Below are 21,424 nucleotides of genomic sequence, written 5' to 3'. Positions count from 1 at the left end.
AGTTGGTGTCAAGTGCTTTATCTTCAATCTCACTAATTCTGACTTCCATTGCCTCAAATCTGCTCCTATGACTTTCTATTGAATTGTCTAATTCTGACATTTTATTGTTAATCTTCAGGATTTCTGATTGCTGTCTCTTTATGGATTCTTGAAACCTTTTAAATTTGTCATTATGTTCTTCTCTAATCTTTTTAATTACCTCTGTTGTGTATTTTCATTTTGCTTAATTTCCTTCCTAATCTCTTGTAGAGTTCTGTATGTTAATCTTTTGTATTCTGCCTCTGGTAATTCCAAGAAATTTTCCTCCTCTGGCAAATTTCTAGATTCTTTATTTTGGGAGCTTGCTGAAGCCATCATGGAGTGCCTCTTTATGTGATTTGATATTGATTGTTGTCTCCGAGCCATCAATTAAGTTATTTATTTATTTTATGTTCGCTTACTGTGTCCTAACTTCTTGTTTTGTTTTGATATACCCAAGTAAGCTGCTCATGTGAGCTAGTTTGATTATTGGCAGGTTTGAAGCTCTAATGTCCTGGTACCAGGTGGTTAGATCTGTTACTAGGTATGTGAGCTCATGAGTCCGCCCACTCTTCCTGTATAGGTTCATCTCAGGTACCCAGGTAGATAGCCACCAAGCGTGTGGTGCAGGGTCTCACCTACAGTCCTAGACAGGTATGGGTGATTGGTATAGGCACAGGCATCTGGCTGCAGCAGGGGACACACTCTGAGCAAGGCAGAGGGCTGACGGCCACCCTCGAGTGTCAGGAGGAAGGCGTGTCCCTGTTCCCTAGAGCGCATATGTGGGTGGGTTTTGCAGCTCGACTAATGGCATCCAATGCTGTTGGCTGTAAGGACCCGGGGGGGGACCTCTTATTCTTGGGCCCCATCGCAGGTGGCTAGATGGCATAGGTGGAGCCACCAGACCTCAGGCCGCTGATGTGGGTAGGTTAAGACCCTGCTTAATGGGTAGAGCAGTGTCAAATGTCACAAACCTGCCACTTCACGGCTGAAACAGTTGAAGTTAAACTTCTGGTGTATACCCTGTTGTACTGTGGTAATGAGGGCCTACACTGTTGAAATGGGCCCACACAAGTCTATGCAAGGGAAAAGACACTCAAAGTCCATGGATCCCTTATGCCTGTGCCTAGACAAAGGAGCTGTGCCTACCCTGAGTTCCTGGATTAAGGGAGCCGGCAGTTTATTTTTTCCCATTTGTTAATTTGTTCACTCTCCCAGGCCATGAGAATGGCTCAGGGTGTGTGAGGGATCCTACTTCTGTCCCAGGGGACTCAGCAATTGCTGAAGCCAGTCCGGGAACCAGTGCAGAGCAGGGAGCAGGAAGGTAAATGGGAGAGAGGTTTTTCTCTAAGCAGGTGTTTTTGATCCGCACAGTGGGCCGAACGCAACTACTTATCTTTCACTGATCGAGGGCTGCCTCTCACTGGTTCTGGGTGGCTGAGTAGACTCTCTGCTGCTGGGTCTTTTGTGGTACAGAATACGCCTCTGAAGCATTGCTGCTTGCTTGCCTCACCGCTCACCCCTGAGCTGATCAGGCCTGAAGGGCTCTGGCTCTCTCCAGGTCAGGTCTGGCAACTCCTCGCTGCTTCCGAACTGTCTTTCCCTCCCCCTGCCACTCAGTCCGGTTCCTCAACTTTGCCTTTGATGTTCAGGGCTCCTTGATAGTCATATATAATCAATTCACTTGTTTTTTTAGGTCTTTGTTGTAAGAGGGTCCACCAGAGGCGTCTGACTACGCCGCCATCTTGGCTCTGCCTCCTATATTATTTGATTTCTTGACTGCTGCTTCCATGGGCACTGATTGTTGTTCCAAGTAAAAGAAATCCTTGATAACTTCAGTTTCTTCTCTATTTATCATGATGTTTTTTATTGGCCCAGTTGTGAGGATTTTTTTAATGTTCAGATGTAATCCATACTGGATTTTACCTTCATTAGTAAGTGCTTCAAGTAGTCTTCATTTTCAACGAACAAGGTAGTGTTATCTATATATTGCAGGTTGTTTATGAGTCTTCTTCCAATCCTGACTGTGTGTTATTTTTCATATAGTCCTGCTTCTCAGATTATTTGCTCAGGATACAGATTCAGTAACTAAGGTGAAAGGATACAACAATGCCACACACATTTTCCACCTTTAACCATGCAGTATCCTCTTGCTCTGTTTGAAGGACTGCCTCTTGATCCATGTATAGGTTCCACATGAGCACAATTAAGTGTCCTGGAATTCCCATTCTTCATAATGTTAGCTTACAGGCTTTCAAAATCCATTTGACAGGGTTCTACATTTACTCAAAAATATTACTTTTAAGTATCTAGTGTCTTTCTTTGTCTCTCTGTTAATTCTTATTTTAATTCAGCAGAAAATGCTGTATGTAGCTTGGGTCTTGAGTTTTTGGGGGCTCTGTTGTTGTTGATATGTTCTGTTTTGTTTTCTTAAAAAATTACTTTATTCCCTGGTCAAAATCACAATAAAAAAATGTAGAACACTCCAACAAATGATCTCCTTATGAGTTTTTTAATCACTTCTAATTTTGAGTGATCATCTTGCTGTTTTCCAAATGCAAATATAAATATCCCAAAAGATATATTAATATTCTTTGTGGAATTTTAAGCTTAAATAAGAAAAGTATACTCTATTTCATTAAAGATTCAGACTTGGAAGTTTTGAAGTAAACATGACTAGAGTGCTTTTCTAAATAATCAGTTTCAAACAAGATAAATGTTTTCCTATATGTGTGTGTTTGTATGTATGCATGCACAGACACACCACAAACACACACACATAGAAAAATATCTGTGCATATTTGTATAAGTAGATATTTCTCCATATGTATGTGGGCATTATATAGATAGATACATATCCAAGATGGATAGATACATGTGGGTGTGTGTGTTATATGTATATATCTAGTTAAATACAATACATACATAAATAATAAGAGTGTATATATATGGATGTAAGAGAGAAAGATATATACAAGGGTTAAAGTATTTTGATTTACAGAATCTTGGTATGAGTATAAACCTGTTGCCATCAAATTGATTCCGACTCATAGTGACCCTATAGGACAGAATAGAACTGCCCCATAGGGTTTCCAAGAAGCGGGCTGGTGGATTCAAATTGGCAGCCTTTTGGTTAGCAGATGAGCTCTTAACCACTTTGCCACCAGGGCTCTGGTATGAGTATAGCTACCTTAAAATGACCCAGATTTATGATGGAAGATTTGGCAATAGATATTGATGATGGTTGCACACATGGTTGATATAACTGATGGCACTGAATTGTACATGTGAAAAAAATGTTGACTTGGCAAATGTTATGTTATATATATATATATATTTTTACAACAATAAAAAAAGGCATACAAAGGGAAAAAATTACCCAGATTTGGTAGTTTAGGGTATAAAATATATTTTATCAGAATTCCTCTATATGGTAAATTTTATTTTCCAACATAGTGCTTCTCAGTGAGTATTCAGCACAAGCAGCTTAACCCTGCAGAATTCTAGTAGCTAGACTGCTGCAGTTTTAAACTTGACATGAAATGATTTCTGCCATCCTACTCTATGAAATAATGTGCATACTCAGAATTTCTCTTAAGAAGGAACAAAGGATCCCACTTAAAATATGCTGAAATAAGTATGTCTTTGATTTTACAAGTAAAGAGGAGAACTGTTATATGCTGATCAGTATGTGTTGGACTTTTTAATTCAGATCTTTAAAGAACGAGAAGAAGATCTCAGGCGTTTGTCTCGTCCACTGGAATGTTCTTGTTTCCGAACATCTATCTGGGATGAAACTCTCTATAAGGTGTGTATGTTTTCCTGAGTTCCCTCATTTTAAGAGTGTTAATAAAAAGCTAGAAGGGTATTAACAAAACTTAAAAGATTTTAAACAGCTTCATAGCCATCTAGATTTGTTGAACCAAGAGAGAAATAGTCCACAATAAATTGTTTGAGGACTATCAAACTTAACATTAAGAATTTTGTTTTTATCTTAGATTGGGTAGACGGAGCCACCAAATCACACTGAATTAGCCAGTTTGGCTGTGATTAATTTTATACTGATCTTTGTGACAGCAAAGGTGTCTCTTATTGGCCATCATCCTTTTTGACCTGTTTTAGTCTCAGTGTGATTGGAGCTATGTCTAGTATTCAGGTACTTCTGCAGAATATAAGCTAGTCTAAGTAGTGGTTAAGTGCTATGGCTGCTAACCAAAAGGTCGGCAGTTCGAATTCACCAGGCACTCCTTGAAAACTCTATGGGGCAGTTCTACTCTGTACTATAGGGTAACTATGAGTTGGAATCAAATCGACGGCAAAGGATTTGGTTTGTGTTTTGTTTTTTGTTTACCTAAGTTTGGAGCAGGGTGACAATAAAACAAACATATTTCCAGGAGAGATTGGAGAATGAGGTCTTAGAATGAGGCATGTTATTCATAGAGTATGGTAGCTTCAACTTTCATGCCAAATTGGAGACCAGTATTCTTTCAATCAGATGGATTGTTATCATTTCTAGAATGGATACCACACTGCTTTCAGTAGTTGTAGAGGTTACAACAGTAGCTGTGTTATTCGTGAAACTGAAATTACCCTATTGGCACATAAGCTCCTTTTCTGGCTTCCTCCGTTTCTCCCACTGACTCCTTTTGGTTCCTCCTGTGTTCATACCTTTCTTTCGAACTGCTTCTGGTATCCATTGACAAGTCTGACCCTAGGTAGGAAAGCATCCTTCTCTGTCACTGGTAGCTACAGCCTCAGTATCAACTGCATCTGACAAGTATCTACAGACAGAAGCACAGAAACTTGAATTGCCAAGGAGAAAAACCCCAGTGGACATTGAAATAGCTGTTGATATTTTTTAATATCTAATTCATTTTTTCCCCGATATTATCTTGACCCAGCCTCACTCTAATAACAGATCATTTTGAGATACCTGCCTAGGAAATACTTTTCTAGATTGATATGGGCCGAATTTCTCTCAAAGCCTTATTCCCATAGAACAGGTAACCGTGAATAAGGATGGACATGACGCACTGATAAGAACCAACTGCGGTGTGAAGGATGGCAATATATAACACGACCAAAGACAATTGGCTAATCACAACACTGCTGTGAGTGACAATGTCTCTGCTGTGGTTAGCTTTGGTGCCTTCTCCAAGGTAAATTCAGCAGTGACATTAACACCGACCTGGGAACTTGGAACCTGAACCCCATGCCTAAGTGATAAAACTAATTGGAACACAGATATGACACTGCTATATCTTACATCAATGTTGCATACATCTGACTTAAAATTTTTATATTAAATTTTATTCAACAAGCACTCATTGCATATCTGCTTGATGCTGTTGGAGACACACATGACTAAGACCAGGTTCCTGCCCCGTAATAGGGGAGAGAAGAACAGCATACACATAACCAGACAAATTGGAGTGAGATTGAAGGAACTGTTATAATGGAAATACGAGTAAAAGAACCTTAAGAGAATAGAGGGAGGGTGTGGTTAATTTCAACTCTTTACATTAGTCATACTTCTCTGGATGAAGTCACTTTTAGGCAAACACACGGTGGAACATTTTTAATTCAGTTGCATCAATTATTTATACAGCTGACAATAAAACTTTTGGAATGATACTGCCACTAATTTCTCTTTAAGTGGTATATTTTCCCATTTAGGGGAGGGGCATTTATCCACATGGCTTTGGTATTTTCACAGAATTGATTCTTGGATGTATGTTAAATATAGCATTATTAGGTTCTGATCATTTAGAGTGTTCTGCACTATTAGACTTAAGTATTTGTTGAATGGCTGGATTAGAAACATTTTAGCACAATAGATCAGATTTTTCAACTTTTTTCCTATGGCAACTTCATGGAATTAAATTACTCATTGGAAAGAAGTTTCTCCAGCATTTTACAAAGTGTTTGAACTTCAAAAAAAAATCCAGCTGAAGGATAAAAATCGAATATTAGCTTCATTTTCTGATTTAATTTGTGTTACATCATACTTGCTCTTAGTATTTCTTTGGGACTCGATTATCACCATATTTTGCTGTCCATATGTTATAGTGTATTTATTTGCAAAGATCCAGGACTGGCTACCTATTAGTAACATTACACTGTGCTTCTGTTCTGTTAGGCTTGGTCCAGCATTGTTTATCAGCTGATTCCCAATGTTCAGCAGCTGGAAATGAACCTAAGGAATTTTGCTGAAATTATCGAGGCCGATGAAGTGCTTCTATTTGAGAGAGCTACTTTTCTGGTGAGAACTGTCTGCTCTGCACATGTGCTTCACGCTGTACCTTCTATTCAGCAGTGAAGAACAGTGTGCTGCTACTTTCAAGTAGAACCTTTATTCCTCTTGTCATTACTTTAGCATGCACAGCCTTATTTATAAAATAGTATTCACAAGTGACCTGAAAGAAGTACATTGTGTCTTTGAAAGAAGTACATTGCTTACACTGATGTGTAGCTCTTTAGTAGTTAGTAAAAATTAGATTTTTACAGGTATACCTTATTATAGAGTTTAGATTATTTCTGCTAATAATTGTTCATTTTTGTTGAAGGATTCCTGTTTCCTATTGACTCTCATTATGACATTTTCCATTTGAGGAAACTCATCCCACCCCTTTCTGCAAAAAACTGAGTTGAAAACTTTTAACATGGAAGAGATACAATGGTCAACTCAGTGACAATAGTTAACAGTTCAGAAGGAGAAGTGGAAGGGGAAAAAGGCACATTGATATTTTTATTTTTCTTATAAATTGAACTCAGCAACTATATTAGAGCCTACTGTGTGCATGGTCCTGAGGGAGGAATACAAAAGCTAATATTATATTTATAAATAAAAGTTTTTAATAACAGTAATAGAAACTAATTTGAAATGTCACAAAGCATTTTATAAGTAATTGCCAAATTAGCTTAGTAAATGTAATAAGAGCAGCTCACAGTAAGTAATTTCTATCTGAGCTCTACCAATACTTGGTAACTTTAGACACATTTATTAATCTCCCAGAGCTTGTTTCTCCATCTGTAAGAAGGGGATAATAGTATTTATATCATAGGATTTTTTATGTGTGTGGATTAAAATGGGACAATGTAACATTAAGCGCCTAGCACAAGGCTTGGCATATATTTGGTAAACTATTAAACATTGGTTCCTTTCACTAGTATAGTAACAAAGGGCAAAGAATCCAGAGTGCAGTTTTTTTTCCCCTTCCTTTTGCCATCCAAGCCATCATTCTTGCTAGCTGACACAGCTGAGACAAGGAGTCTTAACTAGAATGTCGTTCTGCCTCAGCCCCTTGACAGGGTTCACCCCCTTGGAATTACGCTTCCCTGAGTCTGTTTTTCCTGCTGGTTTGGGTAGCAACAAGCAAATAAAATATTCTGTCTGTCTTGTTGTAGATGGCATGACAGAATCCTACTTCGCCAGTATTCCCCTGCCACATCCACCACACATAGTCGTAGACGTTAACCTCATATAAGCTAATTCCTCTCTAACAGGAACAGGTTGCTTTTGTTTCTCTTGAAGACCAAGTTTAGGTGTGACTAACCATTTTCACTGAGGGAGATGAAGTCAAGCAAGGGATACCTTTTCTGTCATTGATATTGGAATTATGTTTTGAAAGTTTCATATCATTTCAGGGAATTTCACTTATAATTTTCTTCTGGCTAAGGGTTCAGTTTCACTTCCTACTAGAAACATTACATCTGTATATTCTATTTGTAGGTAATATTTGAGTGATTTTATAAAAATCTGAAAGTGTTAGGGGAATTATTTTTAGCTGATATGGGTGTCCATCATGAACAGGTTTATGAACAGGTTCAATAGTAAATCCTCAGGGGTTGGGTTCCCCTTGTTCAGCTTTTTAAAGATAATAACCGAAAGCTACTTAGTTATCACTTTCATTAAAATTAAATACCTTAACTAAACCTCAAGAACAACTAAGAATAATTTATTTTTCCTTTTTGATTTGTACTTTTTTTATCGAAGAACATCTTGTGAAATATTGAAATAAGATGAACATTTAGTGATTAAAGAAAGAAAGAACAATAGTATATACCAAAATACATACTACTTAAATGATATAATAAATTATACTCAAGCAGTACTGAATGTGTCATTCTTATGGGTGTAGAAATCACGAAAAATGTTTGCAGGGTATGGGACAAAAGAGAAGAGATAGTAAGCCAGGTGCCAAGTCTACCCCAAAAATCAGGGCGACAAAGAGACTGACAGGTGTCTTCTGTGAGGAGGAGTGTTGTTAGGTGCTGTTGAGTTGGTTCCAACTCACAGCGACCCAGTGTATAACAGAACAAAACATTGCTCCATCCAGTGTCATCCTTACAATCGTTGCTATGTTTGAGCCCATTGCTGCAGCCACTGTGTCAGTCCATCTCATTGAGGTTCTTCCTCTTTTTGCTGACCCTCTACTTTACCAAGTATGATGTCCTTCTCCAGGGACTGGTCCCTCCGGATAACATGTTCAAAGTACGTAAGATGAAGTCTCACCATCCTTGCTTCTGAGAGCATTCTGGCTGTACTTCTTTCAAGACAGATTTGTTTGTTCTTCTAGTAGTCCATGGTGTATTCAGTATTCTTCGCCATTCCCATAATTCAAAGGCGTCAGTTCTTCTTTGGTCTTCCTTATAGGTTGCGCAGCTTTCCCATGCACATGAGATGATTGAGAACACCATGGCTTGGGTCAGGCGCACCTAGTCATCAAAGTGACATTTTTGCTTTTTAAGATTTTGAAGAGGTCTTTTGCAGCAGATTTACTGAATGCAGTACATTGTTTGATTTCTTGACTGCTGCTTCCATAGGCATTGATTGTAGATCCGAGTAAAGTGAAATCCTTTACAAGTTCAGTATTTTCTCCGTTTATCATGATGTTGCTTATTGGTCCAGTTGTGAGGATTTTCATTTTCTTTATGTTGAGATATAATCCATACTGAAGGCTGTAGTCTCTGATCTTCATCAGTAAGTGCTTCAAATCCTCTTCACTTTAGGCAAGGAAGTTTCTGTCATCTGCGTATTGCAGGTTTTTAATGAGTTGTCCTCCAATCCTGATGCCACATTGCTCTTCTGTAGTCCAGCTTCTTGGATTATTTGCTCAGCATACAGATTGAATAAGTACGGTGAAAGGATACAACCCTGGCACACACCTTTTCTGATTTTAAACCACGCAGTATCCCCTTGTTCTGTTTGAATGACTGCTGGTCTATGTACAGTTCCTCATGAGCACAGTTAAGTATTCTGGAATTCCCATTCTTTGCAATGTTATCCATAATTTGTTATGATCCACACAGTCAGGTGCCTTTGCATAATCAGTAAACACAGGTAACATCTTTCTGGTATTCTCTGTTTTCAGTCAAGTTCCATCTGACATCAGCAATGATAACCCTTGTTCCACATCCTCTTCTGAATCTGGCTTGAATTTCTGGCAGTTCCCTGTTGATGTATGGCTGCAATCGTTTTTGAATTATCTTCAGCAAAATTTTGCTTTCCTGTGATATTAATGATATTGTTCAACAATTTCTGCCTTGCGTTAGATTACCTTTCTTTGGAATGGGCACGAATATGGATCTCTTCCAGTTGGTTGGCCAGGTAGCTGTCTTCCAGATTTCTTGGCATAGACGAGTGAGTGCTTCCAGGGTTGCATCTGTTTGTTGAAGCATCTCAGCTGGTGTTCCATCAATGCCTGGAGCCTTGTATTTGCCAGTGCCTTCAGTGCAGCTTGAACTTCTTCCTTCAGTACCATCAGTTCTTGATCGTATGCTACCTCCTGAAATGGTTGAACATCGACCAGTTCTTTTTGGTACAATGACTCTGTGTATCCCTTCTATCTTCTTTTGTTGCTTCCTATGTCATTCAATGTTTTGCCCATAGAATCCTTCAAAATTGTAAATCGAGGCTTGAGGTTTTTCTTCAGTTATTTCAGCTTGAGAAATACAAAGTGTATTCTTCCCTTTTGGTTTTCTAACTGCTTGTCTTTGCACAATTCATTATACTACTTCACTTTGTCTTCTCCAGCCATCCTTTGAAATCTTCTGTTCAGCTCTTTTACTTCATCATTTCTTCCATTTGCTTTAGCTGCTGTATGTTCAAGAGCAAGTTTCAGTGTCTCTTCTGACATCCATTCTTGTCCTTTCTTTCCTGTCTTTCTAATGACCTTGGACTTTGACTTGTTTTAATTTTCTTCAGCTTCAACTTGAACTTACATAGGAGCAATTGATGGTCTGTTCTGCTGTTGGCCCCTGGACTTGTTCTGACTAATGATATTGAGCTTCTTCATTGTTTCTTTCCCCAGATGTAGTCAATTTAATTCCTGTGTATTCCATCCGGCGAGATTCATGAGTAGGAGTAGAGGGTGATTTAACTATATTGCATGGATTCAAAGAGTGATATCCTTTTTCTTAGGTGATTTCTCACTATCAGTGTAAAGAACAGCGCGATGCCCACAGATTTGAGAAAATCAGCAACATTATTAAGCAGTTCAAGTTGAGCTGCAGGTAAGATATCTTATAAATGTAATCTGTTTATCTCTGGAAAAAATTGTTTTTGAGGGGTTCAAATAACTGTAGTTGACTGCACTTCTACATTCAGAATAGTTCCTTCAAACAAAAAGAAAACTAAACTCTTAAGGAAGCCTACAATCTACAGAGGTACAAGTCCTTTCCCTTTAATGCAAAATCAACTGATACAGAAGAAGTGTTTAAACAACATCCAAGCAGAGTAACCTTTTGAGATTTTTGATACTGTTTGGAGAGAAAGAAACAGAGTATTCAAACAGTTTTGAAAAGGAGAATTTGTCTTTACCAAATAACAAAATTTAATATAAAACCACAGTAATTAAAATAGTTTTTCAGAAATAGACGGCAGGATCTGTAGTACAGAATAGAGAGTATAGAAAAAAGTCTAATTATATTGTCTCAGCTTTGGTTAAATAAAATTTAAACCTTAGCATTATAAATACAGGAAGAAGAAATGACTGACCATCATAATTTTGTAAAGATTTAATAATAAAAATTCTTATCATGGTAAAATTTGATTCCCAGACAATAAGTATACATTTACTCCCTTTATGCGTTAGCATACTTTGAGACTTTCTGGCGTGTTTTTGCTAACTTTTTTTCAGTTTGAGAAACTTGCTAATAGAAGACAGGAGAGAGGGGAGTATTTCATTCATTTATTTATTTTTTGATCGGGAAGAATTGAACAGGTTTGAGGGCAAAAGGAAAGAGGCCAGAGGCAAGGCAAAGATTAATAGAAAAAGAACAATCAGTGGAAAAGAGAAATGGAATAGAATGAAGTGAGTCTACATGTGGAAAGGTTAGCCTTAAACAGGAAGAAGATTTTTAAAAAGGGGGAGACTGAGCAAAGATACAGAGAAATTTTGAGGTGGCTTATAGGAAAGGCATTGGGCCTCAAGTTTGTGGATTCTGATATCAGAGAAATCTTCTGGGATGTAAGCGGAATGTAAAAAGTCTGACCAGTTTTTATAGGGTATAAGCTAGGGGATTGACAAGTAATGAGACAGAAGATAACTAATTATAAATGAGCCCCAGCTGATATCTGAGGGACAGACAGGGGTGGCGTGGGCAGGGCTGGGGCTGAACAGGTTAGGTATGGGAGATTAGGCTGCCACCAGTGTCAACCTGCTCTGTAAATACAGATTTTATTAGTGGCCTATAGCATAACGACATCAAGGTTAATATGGTGTGAACAATCATATAAATTTGAAGTCCAGTAGAAATGGCAGTTGGATTCCATGTACCTCTGTTCTGTATTTGCAGGTTATTGAGATTGGACTGTAATGTAGCTCTAACATCCTCTGGCCAGGACAGATGTAAACTGAGTAGCCTCAGTTAAGTGGCCCTCCCCACTCTCCATCATCAGAGCCTACAGAATCTCTAGAATTGACTTTGGGTAGGGTGTGGAGGAAAGCTATGAACAGTCTCTCTCTCTCTCTAGCTGGTTATAAATAATTTGAGATATCATTTTTAGGAATCAAAGGGAAACCCTGTTCTGGATAAGATTTAATAAATATCAGTCAGCACACAGAAAAAACGAACATACATAGTTTTTCTTCTTTGATTCTTTTGTGGGCTAGGATCTATATAAAAATCTGTGTTTATATGGAGGCTTAGAGTAGTTACCAGAAACAGTTTGTCGTATTAAATCTATGAGAAGTTAGAAAGACATTGTACAGGGATAATACCAGTTTTGTGGGCCATGTTTTATATAGCTATTAATAGTTGACGAGTATTATGAGGCTCATTTAAGTAGATGATGTACCTTGTGAGGATATATATTTAACTGAAAAAAAATTATAATGGCAAAATCATATGAGCTGGAAGTCAGGAGAGGCTCAGTTGTGGTTCTGGGTTTTCTGGGAACTGAGAGTGGGATCTTAACTCCCTGGGACTTATCTTCCTCACCTATGAAATGATGGGTCAAGGCTCAGAAGACCATTCAGGTCATAACATTCTGTGATTCTAGTCTCAGAAGTAGCAGGTTGGCCAGAATGTCACCAAGGGGGTCATAGAGGCAGTTTGGCTGGTTCGATTTCTAAGTGGTTGCCCTGGAGACCATAATTAATTGTCTTCATAACAATCTAGTTCAGATTAATAGCAACTTAATTTCAATAGCATACACCAGTGAGGTGGTGAAATGAGCACTGAACAGGGAGTCAGAAGACCTGCAGTTTATTTCCAGCTACGCCACTTGCTAACTTTGCTACAGAAGTTCTCTGAACTCTAGTGTGGTAGGTAGACTAATGTCCACGCCCTAATCCCTGGAACCTGTGATATGTTATGTTACATTCAAAAAGAAATTTGCAGGTGGCATTAAGATTATAAACTTTAAGATAGAGAAATTAATCTGGATTATCTGGGTGGGTACAATCTAATCACATGGCTAGAAGAGGAAGGCAGAAAAGTAGGTCACAGCATTCAAGGATGGAAGAAGAGGCAGGGGAGATTTAAATGTGAGAGGGACTTGACCTGCCATTGCTGACTTTCAAGATGGAGAAAAGGGGTCACAAGCCAAAGAATGTGGGTGACCTGTAGAAGCTGGGAATAGCTCTCAGCAGAGAACCAGCAAGGACACCAGGAACTTCATTCTGCAAGCATAAGAAAGTGAATTCTGCCAACAATCTAAATGATCAAGGAAATGGATTCTTTCCTAGAGACTCCAGAAAGGAAGGCAGCCCTGCCAACATCTTGATATAGCCTGAAGAAACCCATGTCAGCCTTCTGACCTATAGAACTATAAGATAATAAATTTGTGTTGTTTAAACCACTACAAAACCTAAAAAGCCCTTGCTGTTGAGTTGATTCCAACTCATAGGGACTGTATAGGACAGAGTAAAACTGTCCCGTTGGGTTTCCAAAGCTGTAATCTTTACAGGAGCAGACTGCTACATCTTTCTCCTGTTAAACCACAAAGTTTGTGGTAATTTTTTATGGAAGCGATAAAAAATTAACACACCTAGTTTATTCATCTATAAAAGAACAGGAATAATAATAATAGTAATTATGGCCTATCTGTGTCTATATAAGGTTGTTGTAAGATCAAAAGAGATGTCAGGTGGTGTTGGTGGGAATGGCTGATAAAGACCTTGAAAAATGTGCTCCTCCATAAAAGCAAAGAGAAACACTGGCAAAAGTTGTCAAAATCAAATTTTTTAGAACTCTTGAAATTAATCAAAGGTTTTCAACAATCTGAGGAGGTTTATTCAAGAAATACAGCTGAATTTTGGTAAGAACAGTGAACTTTGTGGTATTTTAACTTTCTCTATTTCCATCCCTTTCTTCCTAGCTCTGCAGTAGCCTTGAAAACCAAGAATCTCACAATCATGGTCACCGTGAAAATTAGCATCCTAGCACCCACTGGAGGGTGCAGAATGGGGTTTGAGCTCCCCAAAAGTCCCATCCCAGAGAAGTGTCATTATCTGACATATTTGGCAATTCTCTGGAAACTCCACTTGGAGGGATTGTCTTTATTTGACTGTTCATTCACTGTGAACAGTTCCCCCACCCCAGGCATTTGTTGAAAACAATCAGCAGCAATTGTTTAACATTTAAACTGCCTGAGGCAGTGATAACAGTTGGGGCAAAGCAAAACTGAGTGAATTCTTTGCTAGAAGACCTGCTAGCATTTAGAAATACTAAAAGGAGTCTTTCAGGTACATATAAAAGGACACTAGACAGTAACTTGAATCCATATGAATAAATAAAGAGTATGTAATGGTAACTACAAACCAAAAAAAAAACAAACCGGTTGCCATGGAGTTGATTCCAACTCATAGTGACCCTATACTACACGTAAGTAAATAAAAAAGACAGTGTAAATGTATTTTTAATTTACAAGTCTTTTGATTTTGTGCTAACATTTTTAAAAGAAATAGCAAATGACAGGCAAATATGTGACAAAAAATAAAATATAGTAACAAGAAAGTTGTATTTCTTGTCATTTTCTATTCTGTGCTAACATTTTTAAGAAGTAATAGCAAATGACAAGCAAATATAATTTTCTTGTTTGTTTTCAAATAGACAGGATCACTTCTTAAATTTAAATATAACATTGAAAGCATATAGGTATTAACCTCGATAGGAAAAATTCAACTTAAGAAGCTTCTTATATATTGGAGAAATCTTTTATAACATGATTTTTAACATTGATCTAGGTCTACACCCACTTTCATTTCACAGTCAATATCAAGTCCTAATCCAGTTTCTGACACAGTTACTTTCCAAAGCATTTTCAATTCAGTATTAAAGTTTCCTTGGAAATCAAAGTGGGGTTAGTAATTAACCATCTCAATAAAGTGGTGAGTTGAGGTACAATGCTATAAAAATATTTTAACATAAAACATAAGAACTTCTTTTATTGTTATTATTTTACATTCTTTAACTACTTTTCTCCTGTCTTCTATAGCAAGCTAGCTGCTTCTTTCCAGAGCATGGAAGTCAGGAACTCCAATTTTGCTGCTTTCATTGACATCTTTACATCCAACACTTATGTGATGGTCGTGATGTCTGATCCCTCCATTCGTAAGTTTAAACTTAGCTGACATAGGCTCAGATCCACATATTCTTCAAACTAATTGCTCTACAGGTAGTACCTTATTAGTTACTTAAAACCTATTTTAGTACTTGTGGTAAATAGGTTTTTTTAATAGACTTACATTTTGAAGCTTTAAAAGAATTATCTTTAGCCTCTAGGATATTATGTTTTTCTTCCTTGGAACTTCAAAAAGCAAGTTACTAAATCTAGCAATTTTAAAGAAAGGAGAGCCTGAATTCATGATTTATGCTCCATAAGGTGTAGATTTTTTAAAGATTAGTAAATTTAAGCTCTGAACTATTAAATGCTGGGCCATTTTATATGTTGTTGCATATTACTAAGTACCGTACTCCCATATTTGTTTTATGGGTAGGAAGGGAGGTATTTGGTACCTTCATACCATAGCAGCCGTGCTCATCACAGCCACTGAAACAAAGGTTTTAGCATTTCCAGGATGTTCCCAGAAGTTTAAATTATCTCTAATCCACTGGCTTTTCCTACCTTAGGTTAATATTAAAATACAACATAAGATAATGGATTTTGTACTATTTGCCCCAAACCAAAACAATATGTCCCACTTTATTTTGGAAATTTTGTGTTTAGTCAAAACTTATAAGCAAATCTATTTATTCAGAAAAGTTAAACCTTGTTAACTAGGGACCTCCTATTCCTGTATGTTCTCTGTGACATATGTTCAGGGATTTGGCTCTCTTTTGTTTATTTGTTTTTACTATTCAGACATTCCTTTGGCTACCCATACTTATTCTGTTGGGTGTCTTTCCCACCCCTACCCTCAGCTTCTGCAGCTACTCTGATCAACATCCGAAATGCCAGGAAACACTTTGAAAAGCTGGAAAGAGTGGATGGACCAAAGCAGTGTCTTCTTATGCGCTAAACATTGCCAAATGTTTTTTCAGGAAAAAAAAAAGTTGAAATACTGTTTCTTCTTTAATTGATGTTAATGTTGTATTCGTATATTTAGGCTCTGAAATGTGATGCTTGCTATTTCTGTATTTCTTCTCCATGACCCAGTCTTAACATGTAACCTTGATGATACTTACTCAAATAGCCAGTGAGAAGTTAGAAGGTGAGCTGTCCATGGAGTTGGTATAACATAAAAGCAGGTGATATATAAGTGTTTTGATAGCAAGGTTCTAATAATAGTGTGTTTTGATAATCTGGTTCCAATAGTTAGGTATACCAAAGCCTTTCCCAAAATTGTCTTGTATTCCTTATCAGATAGTAACCTGTAAGTTTGGAACATTGATGTTTTTTTCAGCATGCATTAAAAATATTCCTTATCTTCAATTGCAAATAAACTTTTGCTGTTAGGGATTTCAGTGTCTGCTTTTCTTTTCCTTATTTCAACTTTGCCGTACAAAAAAGCAAACGAATTTCACAGTTATTGAAGGTAAAAGAGACCTGCTGGTTGGGAAATAGTACAAAATAAAATTGAATTTAGATGTAATGTGATAGGAAATAAGAAACTATGGTAGGGTTTTGAGCAGGGAAATTTTGTGAAAGCAATTTTGAAAGAAAAGCTAGACTATCTGGGCTGAGTGATGGCAGTCAGGGAGGCTCTAGTAGTAATTGAGGCCTGAAGTGTGTTGAAAGTCTGTTTCAGTTTCAGCTGGAGAAGGAATGAATAAAAAGTTGAGGGAAAATAGGATTTTATGAAAATAAAGTCTTCTTTCTTTGAGGTCCAGGAGTGATTGGTTAATTTTATATATTCCATAACACCTTTATCATGCTAGTCAAGCAGTATTAAACGTTTTTAAACCTGGTATATGTGTTTGACTTCATCCCCTAAGGAAAAGTTGAAGCATTAACAACTGGAAGAAATGGAGCTTGACACCACTAACTAGAATTACTCAAAGCCTTAACATTTCCAGTTTCCATACACAGGATAACAGAACATAAAAACATTTAAGAAATCTACAGCACAGTAAAAAAAAAAAAAAAAAAAAAAAAAACCCACTGTTGTCAAGTTGATTCCAACTCATAGTGACCCATCTAATTTTGCTTGTCTCAATGTCATAAAGAAACTTCATCCAAACCACCAGTCCCTCACCTTTCCCTATCTTATTTTATTATCCCCAGTTGAGGTATAAATAGAGTTTTCATTGAACAGCAAAGAACATGATTTTTAGGTAGCCCAAGGTACGTAGATTAAAAATCTAAAGTCTTAACAGAACCTCATGGGGCTAATTTCATTAATAGCTGTATTAATCTTCTGTAGAAGGAGAGTTTTTAAGTAGATGTTGCAGATTTTTTATCCTATCAGCATCTAGGAAAATGAAAAGAACTAATGAACAAGTGTGTGTTCTCTGTGACTAATGCAATATGAGTCATGATTTGGCACGTTCTCATTATCTGTGTCTGGGATAGCATTTAGAAGGGACTACTTCAAAGTTAAAAGGGAGCCCTGGTAGCACTATGATTTTCTTAGGGAAAAATAGTGAATATCTAGATATAGATATAAACATTAAATTAGATGAGTGTGGAAAAACCATAAAGTTATACCCCCACCCTGTTTGTCCTTGGTTCAGCCCTCGCTAAGATTTTAGTTATAACTTGAACTACTTACAGAATGTGTGAAAGGTTAGAAAAATAAGGTTATGATTTAACTTAATTCTTCTTATGATGATGACCAGGCAATCTTCTCTGGTGACAAAAAAAAATTTTTTTTGAGATATGTGTCCACATATGGAGCCACTTAGAAACTGAAGTAAACACAGGTAGACAGTTATATATGTGAAGACATGCACACAGAAACAGGTGGAGAGAAGGAATCAAAATCAGAGATGTGAAAATTAATGGATTAGTCACACAATGAAGTAATGCTTTTTATAGGCCTTGTTGACTATGTCAGTAGGATAGGCCAGGGCTTTGATCCTGTTCCGTCCAGTTTGAACCCCTGCTGAAAATTTGCATTTCCACCCCAGATATACTGAATCAGAATCTACAGTTTAACACGATCCCCAGGTGATTCTTATGTATAAAAATTTTTGAGACCCACTGCTCTACTAGTGGTTTTCAGAATTGGTCCCTGACCAGCAGCATTAGCATCACCTGGGAATATTTTAGAAATGCAGATTCTCAGCAGGGATTCGAACCTGAACAAAGCAGTTCTCAAACAGTTGTTAGAAGTAATAGTTCTCAAACTTCAGCTTGCATCGGAACCACCTGGAGAGGGCTTGTTAAAACACAGATTAAAACAACAACAACAAAACAGATTGTTGCCCCTCACCCCACAGATTCAGTAGGTCTTGAGTGGGGCCCATGAATTTGTATTTTTAACATGTTCCTAGGTGATGCTGATGCTGATCCGGCTGGTCCAGGAGCCACACTTGAGAACCACTGCTATAAGGAAAAGAAGAGAAAATGTAGATGTGGGAGCAGGAGTGGGAAAATGTATGTTCAGCAGGTTAGCAAGAATAAGTTGAAGGCATTATACCAACTAAGCTATATATGTTTTAGAGCACTGATCCTCAAAGTAGTCTAAAAGTCTGAGAAGCACTATTTGAGACAAAAGCAGTGACTGGGAAGCTTCTGTTTCGTAAGTAACGTGTTGCAAAATGGAAGCCATTGCTAGCATGAGAAGAGTGTTGGTAATGATTTGTGTAGTGACCTAGCTTTTTCTGGTTTCAGCCAGCTTTATTTGCTAACTCAACAGGATATCATGAAAAATTAGGGGAGGTGGGTTGCCCAATGAAAACAATGCTACCTTTAGTTGAGTGTCAGGTTTTAAGTGCTTTATAAAGATCATTTCATTTAACCTTCACAGCAACCCCATGAGGTAAGTACTATCACTATCCCCATTTTTCAGATAGGGAAATTTGGCCCAAAGAGGATAAGAAACATGCCCATAGTTATGCAGTAGTAGTGAAGCTGGGATTTGAATTCAGGTAGTGTAACTCTAGAGCTTGTGCACTTAAAACCTTGAGTTATATGGCCTTCTTGAATTTAAGGGCCTATTCAGGGAGAGTTTGAAGTACCCCAGGCTCTTAACAACTACACCACCAAGGATTCCAACCAATTAAATAGATACATAACTATATGAGGAGAGATGAGTGCAATGAAAATTAACACAGTGATGGGAGAGTGGTTGTGGTAGACAGAATAAGGCCCCGCCAGAGATGTCTACATCCTAATCCCCAGAACCAGTGAATGTGTTACGTTGAATGGCAAGGGGGAATTAAGGTTGCTAATACATTGATTTAAAGAGATTATCCTGGATTATTCAGTTAGCCCAATGGACGAAGGAGGCAGGAGAGTCAGTGTCAAAGTGATTTGATGTAAGAAAAACTCAATTCACTGTTGCCAGCTTTGATGATGGAGAAAGGGGGCCATAAGCCAAGGAATGTGGGCAGCCACTAGAAGGTTGGATAAGGCAAGGAAATGGATTATCCCCTACAGCCCCTCTAGAAAGAAACAGCCCTGCAAATCCCTTGATTTGAGCCCAGTGGAACCCATGTCAGACTTTTGACCTCCAGAACTATAAAATAAACTTGTGTTGTTTTAAACCACTAAGTTTGTGGTAATTTGTTACAGCAGCAATAGGAGACTAATACAGGGATTTCTTTAGTTAGAGAGGTCAGAAGTAGTCTCTATGATGGGGTGACATTTGAACAAAGACCTGAATAAAAAGAAGTGAGTCTTGTGTATCTGGGGGAAAAGCATTCCAAAGGAAATAGGAAGTATGAAGTCCCTGAGGTGGGAGGGTTCTTGAAACATTAAAGGAACAGCAGCAAAGTCAGTGTGGCTGGACTGGAGCCAAGAGTGGTAAAAGGAATACGAGATGAAGGCAGGTAATGTTGAGGGTGAGGGAAGAGGAGATTGTTTAGGGCCCTTTAAACCATTGTAAGGACATTAATGGAGTTCCTGAGTGGTACAAACGGTTAATGCTTTTGCCTGCTAACCAGAAGGTTGGAGGTTCAACTACACCCAGAAGCACCTTGGAAGAAAGGCCTGGAAAAACTGAAAAATTAGCCATTAAAAACCATATGGAGGAGGCGGGGCCAAGATGGCAGAGTAGTCAGACACTTCTGGTGGACTCTCTTACAACAAAGATCTAAAAAAACAAGTGAATCGATTATATATGACAATCTAGGAGTCCTGAACATCAAAGGCAAAGTTGAGGAATTAGACTGAGTGGCAGAGGGAGGCAGAGATGGTTCAGAAGCAGTGAGGAGTTGACAGACCTGACCCAGCAGGAGCCAGAGCCTTCAGCCTGAATCAGCTCAGGGGTGAGCAGTGATGCAGGCAAGCCGCAGCACTTAGGAGGTGTTTTCCATTCTGGGAGAGACCCAGTGGCACAGTCTACTCGGCCATCCAGAACCAGTGAGAAGCAGCCCTTGATCAGTGAAAGATAACTATTTGCATCTGGCCTACTGTGCAGATCAAAAACACCCAACTTTGGGAAAAACCTCTCCCATTTACCTCCCTGCTCCCTTCTCTGCACTGGGTCCTGGACCAGCTTCAAGAATTGTCAAGTCCCCTGGGCCAGAAGTAGGGCTGGGCACGCACCCTGAGCCATTCTCCTGGCCTTGGAGAGTGAACAAATTAACAAGTAGGGAAAAAAATAAACTGCCGGTTCCCCTAAGCCAAGAACTCAGAGTAGGCACAGCTCCTTTGCCAAGGCATAGGCATAAGGGATCCATGGATTTTGAGTGCCTTTTCCCCTGCATAGACTTGTGTGGGTCCATTTCAACAGTGTAGGCCCTCATTACAGCAGTACAACAGGTATATACCTGAAGTCTAACTTCAACTGTTTCAGCTGTGAAGTGGCAGGTTCGTGATATTTGACACTGCTCTGCCTATTAAGCAGGGTCTTCACCTACCCACATCAGGGGCCTGAGGACTGGTGGCTCCACCCACACCACCTAGCCACCTGCAATAGGGGCCTAAGAATAAGTGGTGCCTCACAGTGCTTACAGCCAACAGCATTGGGTGCTCACAGTCCAGCTGCAAAACCCTCCTACCTACAGGATTTAGGGAACAGGAACACGCTTTCATCCTGGACACTCAGGGGTGGCCGTCAGGCCCTGCCTTGCTCAGCATGTGTCCCCCTGCTGCAGCCAGATGCCTGTGCTTACACCAATCACCCATGCCTGTCTAGGACTGTAGGTGAGAGCCTGCACCACACACTTGGTGGCTGACTACCTGGACACCTGAGCTGAACCTATACAGGAGGAGTGGGCAGACTCCTGGGCTCACATACTTAGTAGCAAGGCTGACCACCTGGTGGCAGGACGTTGGAGCTTCAAGGGCACTGGAGATCAGTCTAGCTCATACAAGCAGCCTATTTGGGCATATCAAAAGAAAACAAAA

At 38.7% G+C, this 21,424-nt stretch overlaps 1 protein-coding gene across 5 annotated transcripts in view; it reads left to right on the top strand.

The window, feature by feature from the left end:
• The window catches only part of RRAGB (Ras related GTP binding B), a 58,011-nt gene extending 41,585 nt beyond the window's left edge, over positions 1 to 16,426 (top strand). For 3 of the 5 annotated variants that reach the window (XM_004390123.1, XM_004390122.1, XM_023725078.1), the window contains 5 exons: positions 3,731 to 3,826; positions 6,158 to 6,280; positions 10,442 to 10,533; positions 14,963 to 15,078; positions 15,889 to 16,426. In XM_004390123.1, the coding sequence (XP_004390180.1) occupies positions 3,731 to 3,826; positions 6,158 to 6,280; positions 10,442 to 10,533; positions 14,963 to 15,078; positions 15,889 to 15,986 (525 nt within the window). In that variant the 3' untranslated portion in view covers positions 15,987 to 16,426. Of the gene's footprint in view, positions 1 to 3,730; positions 3,827 to 6,157; positions 6,281 to 10,441; positions 10,534 to 11,159; positions 14,289 to 14,962; positions 15,079 to 15,888 lie in introns of those variants that run through there. The other 2 variants (XM_023725079.1, XM_023725077.1) reach the window with 2 other exon arrangements.
• Positions 16,427 to 21,424: the final 4,998 nt, after the last annotated feature.

This window comes from Trichechus manatus, unplaced genomic scaffold, assembly GCF_000243295.1.
Source record: "Trichechus manatus latirostris isolate Lorelei unplaced genomic scaffold, TriManLat1.0 scaffold00284, whole genome shotgun sequence".
NCBI lineage: Eukaryota > Metazoa > Chordata > Mammalia > Sirenia > Trichechidae > Trichechus > Trichechus manatus.
The sequence above is the reverse complement of the archived record's forward strand: the minus strand, read 5'-3'. Positions and strand labels throughout refer to the sequence as shown.